Source organism: Coregonus lavaretus (genome assembly GCF_964263955.1).
Source record: "Coregonus lavaretus genome assembly, chromosome: 2".
Taxonomy (NCBI): domain Eukaryota; kingdom Metazoa; phylum Chordata; class Actinopteri; order Salmoniformes; family Salmonidae; genus Coregonus; species Coregonus lavaretus.
Window position 1 is genome coordinate 3565821 of NC_139989.1, and position 18597 is coordinate 3584417.

General features: G+C 45.7%; 1 protein-coding gene across 1 annotated transcript in view; it reads left to right on the top strand.

The window, feature by feature from the left end:
- Nucleotides 1-146: 146 nt before the first annotated feature.
- The window catches only part of LOC311105628 (coiled-coil domain-containing protein 191-like), a gene marked incomplete at both ends in the record, with an annotated part of 34192 nt that continues 15741 nt past the window's right edge, over nucleotides 147-18597 (top strand). Inside the window, 15 exons of the mRNA XM_084147830.1 lie at nucleotides 147-221; nucleotides 1434-1472; nucleotides 1611-1746; nucleotides 1822-1974; nucleotides 4021-4202; nucleotides 4389-4612; nucleotides 4812-4965; nucleotides 5050-5240; nucleotides 5579-5828; nucleotides 6732-6861; nucleotides 8760-9027; nucleotides 10636-10727; nucleotides 12869-12951; nucleotides 13180-13281; nucleotides 15846-15989. Coding sequence (XP_084003956.1) covers nucleotides 147-221; nucleotides 1434-1472; nucleotides 1611-1746; nucleotides 1822-1974; nucleotides 4021-4202; nucleotides 4389-4612; nucleotides 4812-4965; nucleotides 5050-5240; nucleotides 5579-5828; nucleotides 6732-6861; nucleotides 8760-9027; nucleotides 10636-10727; nucleotides 12869-12951; nucleotides 13180-13281; nucleotides 15846-15989 — 2223 coding nt within the window. The remainder of the gene's footprint in view (nucleotides 222-1433; nucleotides 1473-1610; nucleotides 1747-1821; nucleotides 1975-4020; nucleotides 4203-4388; nucleotides 4613-4811; nucleotides 4966-5049; nucleotides 5241-5578; nucleotides 5829-6731; nucleotides 6862-8759; nucleotides 9028-10635; nucleotides 10728-12868; nucleotides 12952-13179; nucleotides 13282-15845; nucleotides 15990-18597) is intronic.

Sequence of the window (18597 nt, forward strand, 5' to 3'; positions counted from 1 at the left end):
TAACTAAGTATTTTTTTGCTGTAAGCGTAGCTAGTGCTATAAGTAGTTAATATAAATTTGAGAAGGGTATAGAACAAATGTAGCAAGTAAGATTTGCATTCGTCTGTATTCATTAGTAATAAGTGGCAGCTAATTTGGCTTCAAAAATGGCATACTCACATAACCCTGATATTTTTCGCTGGAAAAGTTTAACTAAGACAAAGAAACCCACTGCAGATAAGGTAAGGTGTTATTGTCAATATACTGTATGTTTGTGGGTGAGTGAGAAGTTTACGGTTTAATTAAATACTTGACAGGTGTGAGGTAACGTAAAATATTGTCGAGTGTCACCTAAACTTAAAGTGATGCACAAATCATTAATCGATGACCTCGAACTGATCTTCCAATGCATGATCAAACACTGCATGACTGCAAACAAAACTTTTGAAGGCCCGGTGCAGTCAAAAACGTGATTTTCCTGTGTTTTGTATATTTCTACACTGTGAGGTTGGAATAATACTGTGAAATTGTTACAATTATGCTAATGAATTTTATTGTAAGAGCTGTTTAAAAAGACAGCTTGAAATGTCATCCTGTTTTGGTGGGATAGAGTTTTGGCCTGCATGGTGACATAACCAGGCTGCAAATTAGTTAATAGACATTTACATTTTTAGTCATTTAGCAGACGCTCTTATCCAGAGCGATTTACAGTTAGTGAGTACATACATTTAGAAGAGATTTCCAAGCCTCTCTGCCATTAACAGCTTATTTTCAGTTTTCCCCTCCGCACTCAGACAGTCCTAGAAAAATTATTGCTTGAGGAATTGCTCTTAGCTAAGAAGCTATTATTATTTCTATTTTTTACAATTTTAATTTTAAACAATCATAGTAAGGTACTTAATTGTTACCCAGAAATGATTGAATATTGAGATAAAAACAGCTGCGTTGGACCTTTAAATATATTCAACTGTATCATATTTTCTGTCTCCATCTCTGACATTTCCTTACTGGAAGAAACCTATCGAGATGGATAAACCATAATAAAAGTGCCCTCAAAGCCATCTTTAGAAATAAAGCGGGGATTCAGAATGTATGGATTTATACGTCTCAGTGACTGGAGAAGGCTGAAGAAGCCCTTACAGTTTAAATGGCCTTTTTGAGATCCTCTGGTAGTGCTCAGGGTGACACAGGGATACTTGAATCACTCTTACTTGAATCACTCTTAGAATTTAAATACTTTTTTCAACTGCTATAGGAAATTAATCTGAAATAATCCTCAGCCATTAGGCATTGGCTGGGCTGTCTTGGTTTTACAGCCACCAGTTAACCACTCTCACCATCTGTGAAACATAGTAATAGTAATGACAGTCTGAGGTGACAAAGCAACACACTTTTTATTTTTTCTGCTCTTTCTGATCGTCATGATAAATAAGTCTAATTTTCTACAATAGCAGGTGCAGCTCAATAATGGGGAGATCAACCAATGGATGAAGGTGAGAACTCTTTCTTTCACATTGTCTAACTTTACCTCCTGAAACCAGAGATGGACTGTTTGTGTGCAGAGGATATTATTCTGCTATATCTGTCTATAAGGCCATATGTATTCATGAGGTGTGCTTTTGTGTCCCCAGACAGTGGAAATGGCATCAGACTTTGCAGTGACTGAGGTTTTTTCCCTGAAGAAGCCCCATTCAGGGATAAGCAGCCAGTCAATGACACTACAGCGCACAGAGCAGCTGCTGGATCATGACGAAGCATACGGGGAAGGTAGGCCACACATACACACACACACACACACACCACATATACCTTTTTTGTGACTCTTTTTTTTTCTCCCTGTAGCCCAGGCTCTTCTTAGTGATTGGATGAACAGCAAGTTGCGTCTGGAACTGGAGATGGAGGAAGAGGACGATGTGATTGGCTCCCCTGAGAAAAACAATCCAGAAGCCATGCCACCTGCCCAGCCTGTCTCCCTGGACTACAGCAGCTTTGATGGTACAGAGACACTAACCAACACAACAACATATTTAACTCTCAACTTCCATCTGACAATATAAAGTTCAGTTAACACAATGGCTTGCGAAAGTATTCACCCCCCTTGACATTTTTCCCATTTTGTTGCCTTACAACCTGGAATTAAAATGGATTTTTTTGGGGATTTGTATCATTTGATTTACACAACATGCCTACCACTTTGAAGATGCAAAATATTTTTTTGTGAAACAAACAAGAAATAAGACGAAAAAACAGAACTTGAGCATGCATAACTATTCACCCCCCCCAAAGTCTATACTTTGTAGAGCCACCTTTTGCAGCAATTACAGCTGCAAGTCTCTTGGGGTATGTCTCTATAAGCTTGGCACATCTAGCCACTGGGATTTCTGCCCATTCTTCAAGGCAAAACTGCTCCAGCGCCTTCAAGTTGGATGGGTTCCGCTGGTGTACAGCAATCTTTAAGTCATACCACAGATTCTCAATTGGATTGTCTCCCGAGTGGCGCAGTGGTCTAAGGCACTGCATCGCAGTGCAAGCTGTGCCACTAGAGATCCTGGTTCGAATCCAGGCTCTGTCGTAGCCGGCCGCGACCGGGAGACCCATGGGGCGGCGCACAATTGGCCCAGCGTCGTCCAGGGTAGGGGAGGGAATGGCCGGCAGGGATGTAGCTCAGTTGGTAGAGCATGGCGTTTGCAACGCCAGGGTTGTGGGTTCGTTTCCCACAGGGGGGCCAGTATAAAAAAATAAATAAAAAAAGGTTACAAAAAATAAATAAAAAATTAAACATTGTATGCACTCACTAACTGTAAGTCGCTCTGGATAAGAGTGTCTGCTAAATGACTAAAATGTAATGTAAATGTCTGGGCTTTGACTAGGCCATTCCAAGACATTTAAATGTTTCCCCTTAAACAACTCAAGTGTTGCATTAGCAGTATGCTTAGGGTCATTGTCCTGCTGGAAGGTGAACCTCCGTCCCAGTCTGAAATCTCTGGAAGACTGAAACAGGTTTCCCTCAAGAATTTCCCTGTATTTAGCGCCATCCATCATTCCTTCATTTCTGACCAGTTTCCCGGTCCCTGCCGATGAAAAACATCCCCGGGGTGATGAGAGGTGTTGGGTTTGCGCCAGACATAGCGCTTTCCTTGATGGCCAAAAAGCTCAATTTTAGAACACCAAACGTGTTTGCCTATTTTTTTCTTTAAGCGATGGCTTTTTTTTGGCCACTTTTCCGTAAAGCCAAGCTCTGTGGAGTGTACGGCTTAAAGTGGTCCTATGGACAGATACTCCAATCTCCGCTGTGGAACTTTGCAGCTCCTTCAGGGTTATCTTTGGTCTCTTTGTTGCCTCTCTGATTAATGCCCTCCTTGCCTGGTCCGTGAGTTTTGGTGGGTGGCCCTCTCTTGGCAAGTTTGTTGTGGTGCCATATTCTTTCCATTTCTTAACAATTGATTTAATGGTGCTCCGTGGGATGTTCAAAGTTTCTGATATTTTTTTATAACCCAACCCTGATCTGTACTTCTCCACAACTTTGTCCCTGACCTGTCCTGACCTTGGTCTTCATGGTGCCGCTTGCTTGGTGGTGCCCCTTGCTTAGTGGTGTTGCAGACTCTGGGGCCTTTCAGAACAGGTGTATATATGCTGAGATCATGTGACAGATCATGTGACACTTAGATTGCACACAGGTGGACTTTATTTAACTAATTATGTGACTTCTGAAGGTAATTGGTTGCACCAGATCTTATTTAGGGGCTTCATAGCAAAGGGGGTGAATACATATGCACTAACCACTTTACTGTTATTTATTTTTTAGAATTTTTTGAAACGAGTACTTTTTTTCATTTCACTTCACCAATTTGGACTATTTTGTGTATGTCCATTACATGAAATCCAAATAAAAATCCATTTAAATTACAGGTTGTAGTGCAACAAAATAGGAAAAAACGCCAAGGGGGATGAATACTTTTGCAAGGCACTGTACATCATACCACAGTTAGTCGGTCCATCAGGACCATATGTCATACAGTACACCCTCCGTGTCTCTCTCAGACCTGTATTCCCACCTGGCTGAGGAGGAGGAGAGCTCAGCGGTCAACAACTTCCTTCAAGACCTCATGGAGCGGGAAGTGGTGGATTCTGGGATAGTGGAGGATCTGGCACTAGACTCTGAAGAGCGAGACAGGAGGAAGAGGAGGGACCCGAGCCTCACCATGGAGGCACGTCACCGACAGGTACAGAACCAGAGAGACATTACGCAGGATTGGACAGTCTCTGGATTCCCAAGATTCTTGACAAAGTTGAAGTAACACTGTAGTATCTGCATTGGGAGCCAAATGGAAGTCCCAGTGAATGGAACTGTTTACTACAACAGCTTATGACAACATCCACGTCTAATTCCTCCTTTTTTCTCATTCCAGGTGCGTGAGAACCGTGCACGGCGGGACGTGGAGCGGGAGAGGTTGCACAGGGAAAGGGTGGCGCGGAGGCAGGCCAGGGAGGAGGCGCAGAGGAGGGAGCAGGAGGATGAGAGGCGGAGGAGGCAGGAGGCACGCAGGCAGGAGGAGATGGTGCAGCAGGAGATGGTGCTACTGCGCCGCGAGATGGAGGAGAGGAGGAACCTGGAGCAGCTAGCCAGGCAAATGTACAGTAACCATGGAAACTAAGGGCTAACAACAGGACAAACAAAACCACGCGTTTACTTCCACACTCCTACAATCACCTGCATCACACCCATGCAATGAGCTCTTATTCAGAATGCTGGGTCTCTAAAATATGCCAATCTGTTTGGAGCTAGTTCAGGGTCTTGTAGGTCTGACTGTGTCTGGGTGTCTCCCCCACAGGGAGAGGGAGAGGATCGCCAGGAAGACGGCAGCTAAGAGCTCTCTGGTACTCCAGCCAGGCCCTTCACGCTCTACTGCACAGAAACAACAGGACACAGAGAGACCACTCAGACTACAGCAAGCAGAGATCAGGGTTCAGATGCACAACCTGAAGGTTAGTAGAATACAGGTGTGGAGGGGAAGGACAGGGTTCTGTTGGTTGGTGTGTGCTTAGTGTTCACAGCATCTGTGTTTTCAGTTTCTGCAGAGGCACTTCTCTGGCTGGTACTCTGTGCTGTTGGAGAGGAGGGTGTGGATGGGCAAGGCGGCGGCGCTCTGTGATTGGAGGAGACAGATGAGGGCGTGGCGAGCCTGGCGGGCGCTGGTTTGGGCAGGGCGAGAGCAGCGGGAAGCGGAGAGAACAGAGGAGGAGCTACGAACCCAGAACAGGTAAGCACAGAATGGAGTCTGTCCCAACATTACAATCTGCATACTTGATTTAGCTCGCCTGGTGTGCTGGGAGGGTGGAGTTTTATGTTTCGCACTTTGGTTAAAAAAGTGAAAACTCTACCTACCTGGCGCGCAGGTTGAATTTAATATTAACACTGAATCTGACTTATGAACACTGAGGAAGAAAACCTGGACAGTTTAAATTAGGTCATTTGTTTTGCCTTGCCAAATAAACAGGTGCCTGGTAACCCCTGGTGAAGATGATTAGCAAATCTGGCCCTCAAGCTCGTCACAGTCACACCAGGTGTTTGTCTCTAATAGTGCGTAATCCCTCGTAGACGCTGCCAGGTGGCGGTGGAGAGTGACCGGAGGCGTTTGCTAAGACGATGCCTGAGTGATTGGCGGCTGTGGTGTCGGGCGGAGAGAGAACGCCGGGAGCTGTTGTCACAGCAGGAAGAGACGCGGCGCAAGATGGCCGCCCTGATCAATGCTGCGGCAACTGGGAAACTCAAGATGATGGAGGCACATGCTCCTGAGCTAATCACAGGCCTGCCTGAGCCTTCTGACCAATCAGAAACCGTAGAACTGGTGAGTGACACTTGTAGAGCCCTCCCACTGAGGAAAGTCAACACAAAGAAAGTACAGGCATAGGTACGTAGGAGGACACACACAAAATGACAGATACAGACACACACACAGTGTTGTGTCTGCACATTAGATATACATTTGCTGGAGCGTATCACAGTACAGACAGAAGCCCGAAGGTCGTAACGGTCTGTAGGCATGAATTAAACATTAGCTATAGCTTAATTCTGCAATGGTCAAATTAGGCAATAACATGTGCTTTTGTATTCATTTGGTGAAAGTCATGCATTAGTCTATCAGTATCTACTGAATAAACAGGTTCTGTTTCAGAGTTCCTCTCCTCGCATGAGTTGGCCCATACTTTTCTCTCTGGGAGTTTGATGAAATGATGAAATATTCACAACACTGCAAGGTTTGCTTTCTCCTCAGAGAGCGAGAGAGAGAGGAAGTGACTGACAAAAAGGCAGAGATTGAATAGTGGAATAGAGCTTGAGGGAGATAGGAAAAGAAGCGAGAGAGAGGCACAGCAACTTGTATCTAGATCAGTGGTGTCAAACACATTTGCCCTGCCGCATTCGGTCTTCACCGAGGTACGGAGGGCCGCACTTCAAATTGGGAATATTTCCCCGCCGTCAAAATGTCCTAAAATTAGTCCCATATCTATCGCTTTTGGAATTTTCTATGCTCCCTGACTGTCTAGCATTCGTTAGATGACTGTTAGCGAGCTGGTCGAGTGAAGAGACTGTAAGTCATTGTTGTTTCTACACAGTTTTAATTTAGTTCTACTCATTTTGATGTCAATTGAGATAGTTTTTCCCAACAAAAAATGTATTTGTATTTTTTTTGTTGATCAACTTCATCCCATTTCCATGTGACCCCTACACTTTACAATTCCTGTCTCTGCAGAAAGGTCAGCCAGGGTCACGACCTGCTGGCCCCGCCCCCTCTGCCTGTCAAGGTGACGGACAGCCGGGGGCTGTGGTCCTGCGCACCCTCCCCTGGCAGGTGACACGGCGTAACGCGGCGATGAGTGCAGGTGAGTGATCAAAGTCAAAGTTAAAATGCTGACCCTGTATCCGTGATTAGGGGAAACTCCTACCTATATCTTAGTTAAGGGCAACTTGTCTACCCTCTAGTTCTATCAAGCAGGGGTTGGAACCGAAACGATTTTCCAATCATTTGTTCCGAACAGAACCACTATTATTTAGTTCCGTTCCAGTGTTCCGACCAAGGTAGTTAAAATATATACAGTGGGGAAAAAAAGTATTTAGTCAGCCACCAATTGTGCAAGTTCTCCCACTTAAAAAGATGAGAGAGGCCTGTAATTTTCATCATAGGTACACGTCAACTATGACAGACAAAATGAGAAAAAAAAATCCAGAAAATCACATTGTAGGATTTTTAATGAATTTATTTGCAAATTATGGTGGAAAATAAGTATTTGGTCAATAACAAAAGTTTCTCAATACTTTGTTATATACCCTTTGTTGGCAATGATACAGGTCAAATGTTTTCTGTAAGTCTTCACAAGGTTTTCACACACTGTTGCTGGTATTTTGATGTTTTGGGGCTGTCGCTGGGCAACACGGACTTTCAACTCCCTCCAAAGATTTTCTATGGGGTTGAGATCTGGAGACTGGCTAGGCCACTCCAGGACCTTGAAATGCTTCTTACGAAGCCACTCCTTCGTTGCCCGGGCGGTGTGTTTGGGATCATTGTCATGCTGAAAGACCCAGCCACGTTTCATCTTCAATGCCCTTGCTGATGGAAGGAGGTTTTCACTCAAAATCTCACGATACATGGCCCCATTCATTCTTTCCTTTACACGGATCAGTCGTCCTGGTCCCTTTGCAGAAAAACAGCCCCAAAGCATGATGTTTCCACCCCCATGCTTCACAGTAGGTATGGTGTTCTTTGGATGCAACTCAGCATTCTTTGTCCTCCAAACACGACGAGTTGAGTTTTTACCAAAAAGTTCTATTTTGGTTTCATCTGACCATATGACATTCTCCCAATCCTCTTCTGGATCATCCAAATGCACTCTAGCAAACTTCAGACGGGCCTGGACATGTACTGGCTTAAGCAGGGGGACACGTCTGGCACTGCAGGATTTGAGTCCCTGGCGGCGTAGTGTGTTACTGATGGTAGGCTTTATTACTCTGGTCCCAGCTCTCTGCAGGTCATTCACTAGGTCCCCCCGTGTTGGTTCTGGGATTTTTGCTCACCGTTCTTGTGATCATTTTGACCCTACGGGGTGAGATTTTGCGTGGAGCCCCAGATCGAGGGAGATTATCAGTGGTCTTGTATGTCTTCCATTTCCTAATAATTGCTCCCACAGTTGATTTCTTCAAACCAAGCTGCTTACCTATTGCAGATTCAGTCTTCCCAGCCTGGTGCAGGTCTACAATTTTGTTTCTGGTGTCCTTTGACAGCTCTTTGGTCTTGGCCATAGTGGAGTTTGGAGTGTGACTGTTTGAGGTTGTGGACAGGTGTCTTTTATACCGATAACAAGTTCAAACAGGTGCCATTAATACAGGTAATGAGTGGAGGACAGAGGAGCCTCTTAAAGAAGAAGTTACAGGTCTGTGAGAGCCAGAAATCTTGCTTGTTTGTAGGTGACCAAATACTTATTTTCCACCATAATTTGCAAATAAATTCATTAAAAATCCTAAAATGTGATTTTCTGGATTTTTTTTCTCTCATTTTGTCTGTCATAGTTTACGTGTACCTATGATGAAAATTACAGGCCTCTCTCATCTTTTTAAGTGGGAGAACTTGCACAATTGGTGGCTGACTAAATACTTTTTTCCCCCACTGTATTGGTGATAAAGGGAAATTTGAAATGTATATCAGTGATTAGGTTTCAACTTCCACAAAGTGTTAGAAATGTACATAATTTCACAATGGATGATAAAGTTGTATTCTATTCAATAGGCGAGCTGAGGCGAGCACGGCAGAGGGGTGAGGTGGGCATTGTAGGTGCAGCGTTGTGGGGGGGGCGGTTCCAGCATCGCCACGCCAACCAGCAGCAGACCATCGCAGAGCAGAGGAGGCTCCTCAGGGAGCAACAGGAGCAGATCGCACGCCTGCAGGAGGAGCAAAGCATGATGGGACTGAGGCAGGAGGCCCAGACAGCCGCCCAGATCGCTGTCCCAGCATCCCCAGGCCCCAGAGGGATGACCTCTGACCCCAAAGAACCCAGGTAGGTCCCTCTTCACATTACCATGGGAACCCAGGTGAGGAGGAGAGGCACACAGGCTGCCTGTGTAGGGTGTGTCTGACCCGAGCCCGATGGGCCCCGACATTATACGCCGGGTAGGGCCGGGTAGGGCCTGTTTTTTCATCAATAACTAGGGTACGGGTAGGGCTCGGGTATCACTAAGTTGATCACTAACATTTTGAAGCTGAGCCAGTTTCTCGTACTTGTCTGCGCAGTACAGTCATATCTGACTAAGATCATAACATGGTGTCACAAATGCTTCAACATTGCCAAATATAAGACAGGAGAGATTATTTCACAGAAAATAATAATGTTCCTTGAGTTTTGTTGGAGTTTAGAGTGACGTAAAGTAGCTTACAGCTCAGTGGTCTCATGTCTCATCATTGAGCAGAGCAGCCCAAGCGGAGCCGTTGCTATGGATACTCACCGACTCAGAGCCGCCTTGAGCGGAGTGCATACTGAGCGAGCAGCGCGCAGGGAGCGCGTGACAGACAGAGAGGAGCAGCTAATGGATTTACTAATGGAGGAAGTTATTTCTGATTTCGGGCAGGACCCGGCTTTACATTTTGCAGAAGCAATCTGGCCTGGGTAGGGTAGGGCCTGAATGTCGTGGGCATGGGTAGGGCTCGGTCTTCAAATTCATGCGTGTGCAAGGCTCTAACGCAGGGTCCTCGGAAGTGTGCTCAAACCTCAAGACCCAAGCCAATCGATACCAATGGGGGACTGACTAGAAATGACAGTTCCGCTTGGACCGAATGACGTGATTGTGGTTAAAAGTGGCTGATTTCAGTCAGAGGTCATAGGATCCAAGGGGATCAGCAGACACAGCACTTTCATTGGTAGATCAACATTTAGTATGCAGCGAACATGAGTTGGTACGAAAGCTCATGACTTGTGGACACTCATCTGTTACTTGAAGCAGACAGCTAAGCGTTTTCTCGTTTTGAAGGCTTTCAAATCATGCTCAGGTCTGAAGACAAGACATTATCCTAGTGTAGGCTTGGTGTTGGGTAGTTGTGATTTATATTCTACTACCCAACACTCAAAAAGTAAAAAGTATGAAACGTTGCGGTAATTCTCGCCTTAATTGAGTCATCAGCAGAGGATACACAGAGGATTAATTATATTAAAACAATACACCACTTCCCCTTGAGAATAAAACCGAGGCTAATTAGAGATTTACTATGGTAATAAACATGATTTACTATGGTAATAAACATGATTTACTATGGTAATAAACATGATTTACTATGGTAATAAACATGATTTACTATGGTAATAAACATGATTTACTATGGTAATAAACATGTTATGCTCCCTGCATATTACTCCAGGCGTGACAACATGTCTGCTGAAAGATTCACTATTTAAAAGTTAATTCATTGAAAAGAACATGAAGTCCTCCTCACTACCGTTCAGATAAAACAGGAGATACCTTCTTCTTGTACCTTCCCTCCAAACAAAAACAAGTCCTTAGAATGCCCCCTGTGTGCGGGGCTGGTTGGGTCAGTCTGGTAAATTGGGAGTAGATCTATATTAGAGAGTGAATATTTAATGATGTGTGTTTCTGGGTGATGTTCTGTGTTTCAGGGCTGGGAGAGTCTCTCGGGGGAACGATGGCCGTTCCTCGGCCTCCAGGAAACCAGCTGTCCGTCAGCCCTGTCGTCATCCCACCGTCATGGGTCAGTCAGCACATTCACCTCCATGTTAAGCTCTGCGTAGAGCTAAAATACACACACACACACACACATAGAGAGACACACACAGAAATAAACACAGAGATATTGCTTCCAGATGGTTGATCACACAATGAATGGTCTGACTGTTGTTGTGGAGAATAATAGGAAGTAGGAGAAAATGTATTTCATGGCCGTGAGTCGGCTGTATAGAGCTGTAGCTAGCTTACGTGGAGGAATAAAGTTTCTCTCTGTTACTCTGTTTGGCTGAAGTTTCCTATACGTGGTAGGAATAGGAAGGGGCGATTTGAGAGCAGTGGTATGGGCCTATAGATATACACTCTCTCTGTCACACACACATACACACGTTCTCTTTTGGAACAGAACAACACCAAAAATGTACAGCGCAATCGGAAAGTATTCAGACCCCTTGACTTTTTCCACATTTTGTTACGTTACAGCCTTATTCTAAAATGGATTCAATTGTTTTTTTCACTCATCAATCTACACACAATACCCCATAATGACAAAGCAAAAACAGGTTTAAAAAACGGATATCACATTTACACAAATATTCAGACCCTTTACTCAGTACTTTGTTGAAGCACCTTTGGCAGCAATTACAGCCTCGAGTCTTCTTGGGTATGACTTTACAAGCTTGGCATACCTGTATTTGGGGAGTTTCTCCCATTCTTCTCTGCAGATCCTCTCAAGCGCTGTCAGGTTGGATGGGGAGCGTCGCTGCACAGCTATTTTCAGGTCTCTCCAGAGATGTTCGATCGGGTTCAAGTCCGGGCTCTGTCTGGGCCAATCAAGGACATTCAGAGACTTGTCCCGAAGCCACTCATGCGTTGTCTTGGCTGTGTGCTTAGGGTCATTGTCCTGTTGGAAGGTGAACCTTTGCCCCAGTCTGAGGTCCTGAGCGCTCTGGAGCAGATTTTCATCAAGGATCGCTCAGTACTTTGCTCCGTTCATCATTCCCTCGATCCTGACTAGTCTCCCAGTCCCTGCCGCTGAAAAACATCCCCACAGCATGATGCTGCCACCACCATGCTTCACCGTAGGGATGGTGCCAGGTTTCCTCCAGACGTGACGCTTGGCATTCAGGCCAAAGAGTTCAATCTTGGTTTCATCAGACCAGAGAATCTTGTTTCTCATGGTCTGAGAGTCCTTTAGGTGCTGTCATGTGCCTTTTACTGAGGAGTGGCTTCCGTCTGGCTACTCTACAATAAAGGCCTGATTGGTGGAGTGCTGCAGAGATGGTTGTCCTTCTGGAAGTTTCTCCCATTTCCACAGAGGAACTCTGGAGCTCTGTCAGAGTGACCATCAGGTTCTTGGTCACCCCTCTGACCAAGGCCCTTCTCCCCGGATTGCTCAGTTTGGCTGGGCGGCCAGCTCTAGGAAGAGTCTTGGTGGTTCCAAACTTCTTCCATTTAAGAATGATGGAGGCCACTGTGTTCTTGAGGACCTTCAATGCTGCAGAAATGTTTTGGTACCCTTCCCCAGATCTGTGCCTCAACACAATCCTGTCTCAGAGCACTACGAACAATTCCTTCGACTTCATGGCTTGCTTTTTGCTCTGACATGCACTGTCAACTGTGGGGCCTTTATTAGACAGGTGTGTGCCTTATCCAAATCATGTCCAATTTATTTAATTTACCACAGGTGGACTTCAATCAATTTGTAGAAACATCTCAAGGATGATCAATGGAAACAGGATTCACCTGAGCTCAATTTCGAGTCTCATAGCAAAGGGTCTGAATACTTATGTAAATAAGGTATTTATGTTTTTTAATTTGTAATACATTTGCAGACATTTCAGACGCTTTGTCATTATGGGGTATTGTGTGTAGATTGATGAGGGGGAAAAAAGTAATTTAATCCATTTTAGAATAAGGCTGTAACGTAACAAAATGTGGAAAAAATCAAGGGGTCTGAATACTTTCCGAATGCATTGTATGTACATTCTTAGAAAACAAAGGTGCTATCTAGAACCAAAAAGAGTTACTCGGCTGTCCCCATAGGAGAACCCTTTGAATAACCCCTTTTGGTTTCAGGTAGAACCTTTTTCACAGAGGGTTCTACAGTATATTGAACCCAGAATAGTTCTACCTGGAACCAAAAGGGTTTCTCTCTCTCTCTCTCAGCTATGGAGGAACGTGCACGTCAGCGAGCGGAGCGCAGGAGGGAGGTGGAGGCGCTGAAGAGAAAGCAGGAGGAGGAGAGGCTGGTGAGAAATGGAGTGTTTAGGCCAGTGGAGGATGTGGAATAGTTTGGTGTTGTTCAGATAGGTCTTTAGAGGCTGGGAATTAGAGGGGCTATTGAAGTATATATAAAGTTATTGAGGACAATTAAACTGTTTGCAGGGGAGTGTGTGTGCGGTCCACTGAAGCGAATCTGGGGAAGTGTGATAGTGTGCTTGGAAGCATTAAATCAAGAAACGTTCTTCTCTTCTCAGGCCCAGCTGAAAGCAGCGGTGGAGGAGAGGCAGAGGGAGGAGGAGGAAGAGAAACGTAGAGCAGCAGGAAGAAGGAGGGAGGAGAAGAGACAAGAGAGAGAGGTGATGTTTACAGTAGAACTGTACTGAGGACAACTTTCAAGTTGAAAGCTTCCACTTCACTGAGTGTGTATTTAGGTCTTTAGGTGCCGTATGTATCATGCATCTCAGAGGAGGAGTGCTGACTTGGGATCAGTTTAGCCTTTTAGATCACAATAAATATGATGACATGGACAGAGGGAAGCTGATCCTAGATCAGCACTCCTACTCTGTGACGCTTGATACATACAGACCCAGATATTATTTCTTGCCATCACAGGGACAGTACAGAAACATATACTGAACAAAAATATAAATGCAACATGTAAAGTGTTGGTTTCATGAGCTGAAATAAAAGGTCCCAGAAATGTTCCAAATGCACAAAAACCTTTTCTCTAAAATGTTGTGCACAAATTTGTTTACATCCCTAGTGAGCATTTCTCCTTTGCCAAGATAATCCATCCACCTGACAGGTGTGGTATATCAAGAAGCTGATTAAACAGCATGATCATTACACAGGTGCACCTTGTGCTGGGGGGCAATAAAAGGCCACTCTAAAATGTGCAGTTTTGTCACACAACAGAATGCCACAGATGTCTCAAGTTTTATGGGTGCGTGCAATTGACATGATGACTGCAGGAATGTCCACCAGAGCTGTTGCCAGAGAATTTTATGTTAATTTCTCTGCCATAAGCCGCCTCCAACATCATTTTAGAGAATTTGGCAGTACGTCCAAACGGCCTCACAACCGCAGACCACGTGTAACCACGCCAGCCCAGGACCTCCACATCCGGCTTCTTCACCTGCGGGATCGTCTGGGACCAGCCACCCAGACAGCTGATGAAACTGAGGAGTATTTATGTCTGTAATAAAACCCTTTTGTGGGGAAAAACTCATTCTGATTGGCTGGGCATGGCTTCCCAATGGGTGGGCCTGGCTCCAAAGTAGGTGGGCCTATGCCCTCCCAGGCCCACCCATGGCTGTGCCCCTGCCCAGTCATGTGAAATCCAAAGATTAGGGCCTAATTTATTTATTTCAATTGACTGATTTCCTTAAATGAACTGTAACTCAGTAAAATCGTTGAAATTGTTGCATGTTGCATTTTATATTTTTGTTCAGTGTATATATACATAGATGTCATTAACACTTATACAATACATAATAATAACATAATAAACCGTTAAACTTAAACGTCTGTCCCTTTTAATAGCCGGGCAACGGCACACATTTGAGCAAATGTTTCAAATGAATTGTTTACAAGGATACCATGAATTGTTTGAGGTTTAATGTTTGATTGGCTACTAACAGCTGAGAACTGCCAGCTAACTGGCAAGCACAAAAACAGTCAACAGAGTACAGACCCACAGAAATCATCTGATCGCCCTCTAGTGGCAAAAGTAAGAACTGTCAAATGCACAGTCAGAGGAGAATAATTATTATTTCAAGGAAAAGTACTGATTTTCCCCCGAAACATAGGCAAAGAAAATGTGACAGTAACCACGTTTCCATCCACAGTTTTTATTCATAAAAAAAACCACACAAAAAACACAACAGCTGTGGTAAAACAGGAAGTTTCAGTACAATTTTATAAATGCAGACAGAAAGATGGTGGGATCTATTTGTGTTAGTAAAATTAAATTATGCGAGAAATGGCGGTGGGAACACCTTAATGCGCAAATATTGAGTCACGTGATGATAAAGTGTGTGGTACTCCCACTACGACTCTGGAAACCATGCAGTTTATTAGGCTACAGATTAAATAAATTATGATGAAATTCACAGGGTGGTGAAAGTGCACAGTGATGAGCTTGATGCTGCTTTCCAATAAATATTGAGTGTCTTATTCTAGTGACATGATGATCGATGCTGGACTGCCGTTTTGACAAATAAAAAGATTATTCTCGCTCTTATCCATAATAATCTCATCATGTAGACTAACCTACCCGCACTGTATCTGGGAGCTGTTGGCTAGAGCGCACGTGCCAAGACCAGAGTAGGCACATTTGCTATTTAACGCAACAGTTTTTGTGACAAAACGGTAGAGTTGAAAATGCGATGGAAACACATTGAACATTTGATTTTTATTCTCTTAGATCTTAGGAAGTGATGTTTTGATGGTAGCTGTTCAAAGCAATGATGCAATGGTTGGTCAAAGTCATGTGTGATAATGTTGGCAATGGTTGGTCAATGTTGTGTGTGTGTGTGTGTGTGATAATGTTGGCCTTACGTCACATTGACAGAGCTTGGTGGTCAGATCTAATTAGACATTTAGAAGCTCTTGAAAATGTGGCTCCTAGCTCTGATACTAGGACAAATAGCTTAATCACAAACATAAAACAGAACCATGTGTGCATAAAGTAGCTATACATTAAAACAGTAATGACCAGTGGCCAAATGTGTGTGTGTGTGTGTGATTGATTATCTGTGTGTGTGTTTGTATGTGTGTGTTTGTGTCTGCATGCCTGTCTGTGTGTGTGTGTGTGTGTCTGATTATCTCTCTGTGTGTGTGTGTGTGTGTGTGTGTGATTATCTCTGTGTGTGTGTGTGTGTGTGTGTGTGTGTGTGTCTGACTATGTGTGTGTATTCAGAGGGAGGAGGAGAAACAGAGGAGGTTGGCACGAGAACAGCAGCTCCAGACCCATGCACAGCAACACTACCACATAACTCTGTTACTACGGCGAGGCCTGGAGCCATGGAAACGCCTAGTCGCCCAGAGCCAAGCCAACACTCAGGTAATCACCGGTGCTGTCGGCCTCGACCAATCAACTGGCCACATGCAGGGTCTGTACAGAGAGACTCAACACACACTCACACACTCTCTCCTAGAGTCACATAGCTCAGGACAGCCAATCAAACACAGCAGACACCATATTGTATTCGCTTATGGTAGTCTGTCGTATCCGATGATGACTTCCACTTCTGAGTTAACGGTGAATTCTTTGGTGGAGTCCAATCCGAGTTCCACAATGTAAAGTGTTGGTCCCATGTTTCATGAGCTGAAATAAAAGGTCCCAGAAATGTTCCAAATGCACAAAAACCTTTTCTCTAAAATGTTGTGCACAAATTTGTTTACATCCCTAGTGAGCATTTCTCCTTTGCCAAGATAATCCATCCACCTGACAGGTGTGGTATATCAAGAAGCTGATTAAACAGCATGATCATTACACAGGTGCACCTTGTGCTGGGGGGCAATAAAAGGCCACTCTAAAATATGCAGTTTTGTCACACAACAGAATGCCACAGATGTCTCAAGTTTTATGGGTGCGTGCAATTGACATGATGACTGCAGGAATGTCCACCAGAGCTGTTGCCAGATAATTTTATGTTAATTTCTCTGCCATAAGCCGCCTCCAACATCGTTTTAGAGAATTTGGCATTAACGGTGAATTCTTTGGTGGAGTCCAATCCGAGATCCACAAACTTTATTGCAGGTGAGGCATGTGTAGTCTGTGTTGGCGGGGGCAGGCATGGCTGTTTGTCTCAGTCTGTGTTGGCAGGCATGGCTGTATGTCTCAGTCTGTGTTGGCGGGGGCAGGCATGGCTGTATGTCTCAGTCTGTGTTGTCAGGGGCAGGCATGGCTGTATGTCTCAGTCTGTGTTGTCAGGGGCAGGCATGGCTGTATGTCTCAGTCTGTGTTGTCAGGGGCAGGCATGGCTGTATGTCTCAGTCTGTGTTGGCGGGGGCAGGCATGGCTGTATGTCTCAGTCTGTGTTGGCGGGGGCAGCATGGTTATATGTCTCAGTCTGTGTTGGCGGGGGCAGCATGGTTATATGTCTCAGTCTGTGTTGGCGGGGGCAGCATGGCTGTATGTCTCAGTCTGTGTTGGCGGGGGCAGCATGGTTATATGTCTCAGTCTGTGTTGGCGGGGGCAGCATGGCTGTATGTCTCAGTCTGTGTTGGCGGGGGCAGCATGGTTATATGTCTCAGTCTGTGTTGGCGGGGGCAGGCATGGCTGTATGTCTCAGTCTGTGTTGGCGGGGGCAGGCAGCTGTTTTTGCTGTTTCTTTGTGCTCCTCTCCTCCTCCTCTGTACACCGCTCTGGCAGAGCTGCCGCCAGGTGGAACGGTTTGGAAGCAGCATCCTCCAGGTCTGTGGGTTTGATGTTGCACTTCTTCAGCGACGTTTTCAGTTGGTCCATGTAGCGCTTCATCTGCCCCCCTGCAGACCGCCGGCTAAGGTGTAGCTGGCCATACAGGATATTCCGCGGCAAGCGCTCCTGAGACGTTCTAATGACATGCCCAAGCCAGCGCAGTTTGTGTTGGGTGACCATGGGCTCCATACTCTTGCAGTTGGTCTTAGCAAGTATTTCTGTATGGGGCACACGGTTGCACCAGGTGATTCCCAGGATGTGCTGCAGGCATCCTATGTGGAATCGCTCGAGCTGCTTGTCGTGGCAACTGTAGGGTCAGGACTGTAGGGTCAGGACTGTAGGTTCAGGACTGTAGGGTCAGGACTGTAGGGTCAGGACTGTAGGGTCAGGACTGTAGGGTCAGGACTGTAGGGTCAGGACTGTAGGGTCAGGACTGTAGGGTCAGGACTGCAGGGTCAGAACTGTAGAGTCAGGACTGTAGAGTCAGGACTGTAGAGTCAGGACTGTAGGGTCAGGACTGTAGGGTCAGGACTGCAGGGTCAGGACTGCAGGGTCAGGACTGTAGGGTCAGGACTGTAGGGTCAGGACTGTGGGGTCAGGACTGTAGAGTCAGGACTGTAGGGTCAGGACTGTAGGGTCAGGACTGTAGGGTCAGGACTGTGGGGTCAGGACTGCGGGGTCAGGACTGCGGGGTCAGGACTGCAGGGTCAGGACTGTAGGGTCAGGACTGTAGGGTCAGGACTGTAGGGTCAGGACTGCGGGGTCAGGACTGTAGGGTCAGGACTGTGGGGTCAGGACTGTGGGGTCAGGACTGCAGGGTCAGGACTGCAGGGTCAGGACTGCAGGGTCAGGACTGCAGGGTCAGGACTGTAGAGTCAGGACTGTAGAGTCAGAACTGTAGAGTCAGGACTGTGGGGTCAGGACTGTAGGGTCAGGACTGCAGGGTCAGGACTGCAGGGTCAGGACTGCAGGGTCAGGACTGCAGGGTCAGGACTGTAGAGTCAGAACTGTAGGGTCAGGACTGTGGGGTCAGGACTGTGGGGTCAGGACTGTAGGGTCAGGACTGCAGGGTCAGGACTGCAGGGTCAGGACTGTAGGGTCAGGACTGTGGGGTCAGGACTGTGGGGTCAGGACTGTAGGGTCAGGACTGTAGGGTCAGGACTGTAGGGTCAGGACTGCGGGGTCAGGACTGCGGGGTCAGGACTGTAGGGTCAGGACTGTAGGGTCAGGACTGTAGGGTCAGAACTGC